Here is a 9,082-nt window from a genome sequence, read left to right on the forward strand (position 1 = left end):
TGAGTTGGTTACTAACGCGTTGTATTAGTATAATTTTTGCCATTTTTAGTTTTTGATAGGTATAAAATATAAATATATTTCAGCCATTCATTATTTTATAGTCCACATGGCATGAATCTAAAAGGTCATTGAGTGAGGTGATAATACTTGACTGGTCTTTTTCCGGTACAAATTTGTCATAAAAAAAGTAACTCGATTTACTATTTGTATATGTTATTATGTTAGTATATAAACAAAGATATCTTGTAATAATTAAAGATAATTCATTTACACAAAAAATGTTCATTTTTTGACGTGTGATCACCTTCTACATAATCTACAAAATAGATCATGTGAAAGTCTTAAGCATATCAAGATTCACTCTTGAATCATGTCCAATAAACACCTTCTTAAGCATACAAAAGATCCGTCTATAAGGGATGTCAAGCCCCGAACCATGGCCTGGGTGTAACACGGCACTCGGTGCCTAACTGCATGTGACCGAGAAAACCAACTGTATGGCTGAATCAACATGTGGTGTAACTGTAAGCTGAATATAAACATGCAACATGTTGATCTACTAAAGAGTCTAATTGAAATATCATAAATGCAGAAAGTACCGAAAAGTCTTCGAGGATAAACGAGTAGCCAACAAGGCTAACACATAAAAGCATGTTAATATCTAATTGACTGGGCTACAGTCTACGAAGCCTCTAAAGAATACTGAAATGCTAACTGCCAAGACAAGGTCTCCCGCATACCTTAGTAACTGAAATATCGTAAAGATTGAAAAAGAGGGATAATGCCCACCAATAGCTGATACGAGATGTCCTAGCAAGCAGAATCGTCAACCTAAAAATCGTTACCTTCATTGCGAGACGCAGATCCCGGGCAAAAGAGACGTCAGTACATTTGGATTGCACTGGTATGTAAAACAACGGAAAGAGAGAATTGTAAATACTGAAACTGAAACTCAACTGATAACTGATAACTGATAACTGAGAACTGAACTGATAATTGAACAAGGAAGTAAGGATATGAATACTCCCTTTTTCTGAATGATGAACCACCTGTTTATCTGAATAATAAACTACGGCCTCGAGCCCAATATATATGTGCACAAGCTACGGCCTCAGGCCCAAGTATACGTATACATAATTACGGCCTTATGCCCAAAGATGCATAAAGCATAAATTACGCCTCATGCCCAAATATGCATAAATCATGAACTACGACCTCAGTATCAACTATGCATAAAGCATAAAATACGGCCTCGGGCCTAAATATAGGTGTTTAACATTCAAGGATTTAGAATCAAGAACAGAGAATCATACTACAATACATGATACTGAAATACTGAACCATACTAAGTTACATGATACTCGAATGCTGAATATTTTTAGACTGAGACATGTACTCATAATAAAATGATTTGTCATAATTGAGACTCATAGGACATTTAACGAATTATGAAACTATTCCATCTAGAGAATAGAAGTTCTACAACTATTCATGGAACTGGGGCATAATTACTTTCTGAGAAAATTCGTAATAGTCAAAAAGAATGAGACGTAGGGAGAATCATAAACATTTCCAAATATAGAGAGCTAGCCTCACATACCTTGACGCTGGCCTTTTTAAGCGTATCACAATATCCGTAGCCTCTTTCAACGGTAATATATGGCAATATATATCAAGAGGAACCAATATAGCACTAAGGCTATATTTTGGTAGCTTAGGAATTTTTCCAAACACCTTATGGCCGTAAAGCCTCATATCCCTCATTAATGGTATTTATAAACCCAACAACACATTCTCTTGCTCCTAGATAAATTTTAAAATCTCAAATTATTATAATCAATATCATTATTCATCATCCATAAGATAAACAACACCCTATTCAATAATCAACAATCAACTACCCAAACCTATAATCATTCATGCTTTTCTATCAAACCCATCAACTCATATCTCATGAACTAGAGTCTATAATCATTAATCCAATACTGTAATCAATTAGAGGGTGAAGATATTACCTTTTTGACGTTCAATCATCTTGAATTCAAGTTCTAGAGTTTCTTTTCTCAATATTGATGTCCCAATCGAATATCTAATGATTTGAAGGGTTTACCCATGTTAATAAGGTATTGGAGAATTGATATTAACTTAAAATCACCATTAGAACTTACCATGGATAGTGGAGGGACCTTGGAGGAAGTTAGGTTCTTGAGAGCTTCTCTTTCTAGAGCAAGTTTTTGTGTTTTGAGGTATGGGGGATGAAGTAGGGCTTTTAAAACGACCCCCCGGGTGCGCTCCCACGCAGCTGAATGCCCAAACGCGCACTTGAATGCGCAGCAAGGGCAATAGCACTGCCACAAGTGCGCGGCCGCACACGGGACCAACTGGGCGCGCATTCTGCATATTGTTTAGTAAAATGTATATAACTTTTTGTACAGAGATCCGTTCGAGCTCCACAATATATCATTGGAAAGGTGTTTCAAAGGGCGGCGACTTTAATATTTTAAGTTCACTCAAATTCCTAAAAGATTTTTACTAAATAAGGATGGAAGACAGATATTCATAAACTTAGTCGATTTTTATCGAATCTTATGCACCTCACTCTCTGTCTTGATTACAAAACAACTATTTCCACCAATACTCATCCCGATTGGACTTTACATATCTAAAATATCATATTAATATTCATTTAATACGTTCACACCTAATCCGAATTTACAGAGTGTTACCAGGAACACCTCTACAAAAATCGAACAAATATACGACGCTTAATATTATTATCGAGTACAAAACAGCGAATAGGATGCCTTGCATACTTATCTTATTTCGTATGGTATATTATTTTGGCTACATTATCACTCATATTACAAGATTGATTATTCCAAAGACATCAAAAGTGATTATTCCAAGACTTTCCCATAGCTACAGAGAATATATAAATCGCTCTCAAATGGTAATGGAAGTTCCTTCTTATACACTGTCAATTAGAGGACTTCAATAGGGGGGAAACAGAATAGGCCAACTGTTTATTACTTAGTATTGGTCATAAATAATCCTAAAATTACCAGTCACTTTGTTTTCTTAGTTGACGGATTTGTTTGTTCGTTAACCGCAATCATCTTAGGTAATTTAGGCTTCAAGTCAACAAATATTTATAACAAACCAACCAATAGTTTCAGGATCAAATTGTTTTTCTCTTTAAAACATATTAAAGTTGTTGATCATAATAATACCTTAGATTTTGTACGTGGTCTACTTTCTGTGAGCAGAGTTGAATTGAACTACAACTCAATCTCCATTAATGGACGTGAGATAGCAGAAGCTAGGCTAAGAGAAAATGAATTTTAGAGAGAGAATAAATAGAGCAGAACTTTCTAGCATATTGATGGATAACAAATAAAATGTACATTACATCTATATATACAAAATTATCTAACCTCTACTAACTTAACTCCAATCGGTTAGTGCCAACTAACTATAACTACCATAATCAATTGTTGACAACTAGCTAACAACCTCACTGTCCAACTGGCATACTATTTGTTATTCCCACACTCCCCCTCAAGCTGGAGGGTGCAAGATATTAAGCACTCCAAGTTTACTTAACAAGTATGCATGTTGAATTCTCCCAAGCCCTTTAGTCAACAACCCTGCTTGTTGTTCCTTTGTCCTTATGTGATAGGTCTTGATCTTTCCATCTTTAATCTTATCTCTTACAAAGTGGCAATAAATCTCTATATGCTTAGTCCTTTCATAAAATATGGGATTGACTGCAATCTATAGGGCTGCCTTGCTATCACAAAACATATTCACAGGTTGTTCAACTGTAATGCCAAGTTCTGTGGACAACCCAAGCGGCTATACTGTTTCTGCAGTAGCTGTTGCAAGACTTCTATATTACGCTTCTGCTGAGCTTCTAGACAATATTTGTTGCTTCTTTGATTTCCATGATACCAATGACTTACCAAACTTCACAAAAGAAACTAGTTACTAAACTCCTTATATTAGGACATGCAACCCAATCTACATCACAAAAGCAGGTTAAGGTATTTGCACTCTCACTGCTCAGTAGAATTCCCATCCCTGGACTCTGCTTAATGTACCTCACAATTTTTACTGTTGCTACCCAATGAGATTGCTTAGGTGACTGCATAAATTGACTCAATGTATGCACAACAAATGTTATATATGAACTTGTGATAGTTAGATATATCAACCTCCCAATAAACATTTGATAAGCTCCAGCATCTTTCATCAAATCATCTCTGGACACCCCAACATATTCATTAAATTCTGATGAGGTAAACTTCTGATTCATGTCTATTGGAGTGGCCACTGGTTTAGTAGAACCCGGTCCTAAATCAGAGATTAACTGCAATGCATACTTCCTTTGGTATAACAAGATCCCCTTGCTAGACCTCATCACTTCAATTCCGAAGAAATACCTTAATTCTCCTAGGTGTTTTACTTCGAATTTTTTATTTAGAACATCCTTAGTCTCCTGAATGAATTGCTCATTACTTCCTGTTATGAGAAAATCATCCACATATACAAGAACAACCACAAAGATGTTCCTTTTTTCTTGGTAAATAGTGAATAATCATATAGACTTTGAGCATATCCTGCCTCAATAAGTACTTCAATGAGCTTGATATTTCATTGTCTTGAAGCTTGTTTTAGCCCATATAGGGACTTCACTAACTTTCACACTTTGGTCTCCCCTTGTCTTCTAAAACCCTGAGGCATCTCCATATATACTTCTTCATATAGATATTCTTGCATAAATGTAATATACACATCCATTTGATACCCAGTCCAACCTTTAGATGCTGCTACTGCAATTATTGACCTTGCAGTTACCATTTTGTCAACTGGTGAGAATGTCTCATGGTAGTCCAATCCCTCTTTCTAGCTATATCTCTTAGCCACTAACTTGGACTTAAACCTTTCAACATCCCCATTGGCTTTATACTTTATATTGTATATCTATTTTTATCCAATCGCGTTTTTTCCTTTAGGCAGGTCCATTATTTTCCATGTCTTGTTATCCTCTAATGCTTTGACTTACTACTGCATTGCCTCAATCCATCTCTTGTCTTTTCAGGCTTTTGTAAAGCTCTGAGGTTATGTGAATGCTGAGACTTTTGCCACAAAGCTCTTACATTTCTTTGAAAGGTGATTGTAAGCTAGGTAGTCTTAAAGGGGGTACAATGTCACACCATGTGCCTTCTTCTTTGTGACATAATCTTGTAACCATATAGGTTCCTCGGTGCTTCTTCCAGACCTTCTTGGCTCTTGACCTCTAATTTCCAAAGGTTGATGTTGCATCCTTATTGATTCCATTTCTTTATGTTCATGTGCAGCTTTTGTATGTTCATCATCCATAGATTCAGCTGCCTCAGCTTCACCTCATCAGTCTCACCATGTTCAGCTTGTGGAGGCTCAATTGCTTGTTCAGGTGCAGCATGTGGGACATGATCAACTTTATAACCTGCATCAGCTTCAGTTTTAAGTACAGGATCTGCAGTTGCCTGTAATGGTTCATGCTAAAATGACAAACTTCCCTTAGCAGGAGCCATGACAGGGTGTGAGGATGAAGACTTAGCAAAAGGAAATAAATGCTCTTTGAATAAAACAACCTTGTATACAAAGAATTGATTAGTTGTATGATTCAGAAGTTTGTATCCCTTCTGTGTGTCTGGGTATCCAAGGTGTACTGCAGGTTTGGCTCTGGCTGAAAACTTGTTATCATGAATTGTGGTAGTTGCATAGCATAGGCATCCAAAGATTTGCAGGTGCTCAAGTGAAGGCCTTTCAAGATATAGAAGCTCATAAGGTGTTTTACCACGTAGAGTTACAGGAGGGAGCCTATTCATAATGTACACAACATTAGTGATACATTCGTCCCAATACTTAGTGGGCACACAAGCCTGGAAATTTAAGGTTCTTGTTGTATCTAGTATATGTCTATGCTTTCTTTCGACTACCCCATTTTATTGAGGAGTGTATGCACAACTACTTTGATGTATAATACCATAGAATTCAAATAACTCATTGCACTGTTTACTGAAAAGCTCTCCTCCATTATCAATTCTAACATTTTTAATTGCTACACTAAACTGTGTTTTTAACATGGAAAGAAACCTTTGCAATACCATAATTACACCGCTCTTCAATTGCAGTACATGAACCCAAGTATATCTAGAATAATCATCCATAGCTGTTAGAAAATAATGCTTCCTATCATGTGTGGGGAAATTATATGCTCTCCAAATATCCATGTGCAAAAGCAGTAAAGGACTAGTACTTCTTGAGACACTTATAGGAAAAACTAGTCTACTCTGCTAGCCAAGGGACAAACAGAACAATCCTTATTCACATCCAAATCTAGTTTCTTATGCTGTAAAAACTCTATAATTTTCATTGTACTAACAGAAGTGTGACCCAGTCTCTTATGCCAAAGATTTCCATCAACTTATGGTTTTTGAACTGCTGCAACTGATGCTTCCCTCGGAACTCTAGTTTTGTGCTCATCCTTCACCACATGCAAGTCTCCTTTCTCCTTACCAGTCCCTTTACCCTGCCACTCCAAAGGTCCTGAAATATACAGATATTAGGATAGAAATGAACATAGCAACTAAGTTCCTTTGTGAACTTTGACTCAGGCAACAAATAAATTTAAAGTCAGGTACATATATCACATTTTTAACTTCTATTTACTTAAGGAATGTTGCACTACTAATATGAGAGATGTTTGTCTTCTCACCAGTAGGTAAGTGAACTTGGTCTCTACCAATTTTCAACTCAGTCTTAAAGTGCAATACATCTAAGAAATCAGCTATATGATGAGTCGCACCAGAGTCAACTATCCATTCTTTACTGTGACAACTAGTCATTAGTACAGTAGCAATGCCTGCCATGTTCATTTGTGGTACTGATGTGTCTTTGTTCAACATATCCAAAATCTACCTGTATTGATCTTCAATATAGAAGTTCCCTCCTACAGGACCATCATTGTTCGATTTTCCTCCAGCTATGCGTGGTAATTCTTCATGCTCAAAGGTTCCAGTTGCACAGTTAGCCACAACCCTTCTCTTAGCATTAAAATGTGCAGGATAACCTACCAATTTGTAGTAGTTTTCCTTCAAATGTCCACTCATTTTCCAATGTCATATCTCATGAAGGTCTTCTTTCCTTTGTAACCTTGTCCTCATGCAACTTCCATAGCAATAGGATCTCTACTGGTGCCTAAGGCCGGATATGGACTTGATCTTTGGCTTTCATCCTCAATTATCAAGGAATAAGCTTGGTTCAAAGTTAGCTCGACATTCTTCATCAATATTTGCCTTCTCACTTGTTCATAGGTCTCATTTAGGCCACTGAGAAATTGAAGCAATCTTTGGCGATAAAAATATTCAATGTAGTCCTTTGATTTAATACAATCACAACTTGGTGTGGGAACTAAAACATCATACTCCGACCTCAATTCCTTCAACCCTATGAAATAGGGGTCAACAGAATCAGTTCCTTGTGTAATTATTGCAATTTCATTGTGTAGTGGAAAAATTTGAACTCGATTAACCTTATCAGATCTCTCCTTCAGGTCTTACCAAACTAGGCGCGCATCTGATGCATAAGCAATTCCACTAACGAGGTTTGTCGATACAGTGTTCATGATCAAAGAGAGAACGATCGCATTGCATGTCTCCCATTCCTCATGTAATTCATTCTTAAAGGTATTCTTCTTACATGTACCAGTTACGAACCCTAATTTTTGTTTAGCTCGAAGAGTAATTCGCATAGTCCTACGTCATAACCCATAGTTTTCAGAGTTTGTGAGCTGAATCAGAATCAAGACTGAGCCCGAAGTATCAGACGGATGTAGAAATAACGGGTGTGTGTGATCGATCTTCTCGTCCCCCATTACTGAATTTGAGCGAGATTTTTGGAACTCACAATGCACGAATATTAAATTAAGATGCAACCAGTATCGATTGCTCTGATACCATGTGAATAGAGCTGAATTGAACTACAACTCAACCTCCATTAATGAAGATGAGATAGTAGAAGCTAGGCTGAGAGAAGATGCGTTTTAGAGAGAAAATAATTGGAGAAGAACTTTCTAGTCTATTGATTGATAACAAATAAAATGTACATTACATCTATATATACACAATTATCTAACCTCTACTAAATTAACTCCAATCGGTTAGTGCCAACTAACTTACTACCATAACCAACTGTTGACAGCTGGCTAACGACCTCGTTGTCCAACTAGCATACTACTTGTTATTCTCTCATTTTCATCCTTATTGTATAACACTAAACACAAAAATGGGTCAAATCTAACACAACTTTTTTAGAGAAACCCACGAATCTAAAAGGAAATGAAAATGAAAAAACTGCAGCAAATCCATGAAAGGGAGACGCAAAAAGAATAATTCACATTGCAAAGAAAGCATAATTAATTAGATAATACATCAATAACTAAGAATTATCACTACTAAAATACCAGGAATTGCCGATGGAACAGCTGTAGCTAAACAAAAAATCTGTCACTAATCCTATTTAGCAACGGATTAACGATAAATTATCGAGAAATTCTATTTTCTACAAGCGATTTAGCTACAGATAAGCAATGCATTATGTAGCTAATTCCAATTTTTTTGTATATATACATTTGTTTGTTTCATTTCATGTTTTAAATTCTCTGTCTCATTTCATTCTTGAAGATATAATGGAGTGCTAAATTCAAGAAAAAAGTATTTTCTTTATTCTTCTAATATCTTGTAATATACATATACTCGTACAGAAGTTAATGTCCTTAGGTTAATCTCAACATCTCATTTTAAGTAGTTAAGTGCAATTTATATTTCCCTTTTGATTTGACTTCTCTAAAAAGTTTAAAGAGCTACATATACAACTTAGTGGCTACAACAATCGAAAAGATGCACGGAGTTCATTACGCAGCTCTTACAGTAGTGATGTCACTTTTTATTTCATTTGAATTAATATTGACCTCACATAATTAGTTTCATTTTTTTGTTTGTAATGGTTAATATAGTTTTCATTTTTTCCTTAGACT

At 36.0% G+C, this 9,082-nt stretch overlaps 1 protein-coding gene across 1 annotated transcript; it reads right to left on the reverse strand.

The window, feature by feature from the left end:
* Positions 1-466: 466 nt before the first annotated feature.
* Positions 467-4,860, reverse strand: LOC109213235. The gene is made up of 5 exons (XM_019377005.1): positions 4,734-4,860; positions 4,060-4,521; positions 2,323-2,394; positions 741-901; positions 467-529 (listed from the first exon to the last, which is right to left on the reverse strand). Exons 1-5 carry the CDS (start codon positions 4,858-4,860, stop codon positions 467-469), a joined length of 885 nt encoding a protein of 294 aa, XP_019232550.1.
* Between the last annotated feature and the right edge of the window lie 4,222 nt (positions 4,861-9,082).

Source organism: Nicotiana attenuata, unplaced genomic scaffold, assembly GCF_001879085.1.
Source record: "Nicotiana attenuata strain UT unplaced genomic scaffold, NIATTr2, whole genome shotgun sequence".
Classification (NCBI taxonomy): Eukaryota; Viridiplantae; Streptophyta; class Magnoliopsida; order Solanales; family Solanaceae; genus Nicotiana; species Nicotiana attenuata.

Coding starts and splice junctions, on each gene's coding strand:
- LOC109213235 (XM_019377005.1), bottom strand. CDS start 4,860: ATGGTAACTGCAAGGTCAATAATTGCAGTAGCAGCATCTAAAGGTTGG. Junction 4,522..4,733: donor ATATATGGAGATGCCTCAGG/GTTTTAGAAGAC, acceptor TTCTCATAACAG/GAAGTAATGAGCAATTCATT. Junction 2,395..4,059: donor GATGGGAATTCTACTGAGCA/GTGAGAGTGCAA, acceptor AACAATATGCAG/AATGCGCGCCCAGTTGGTCC.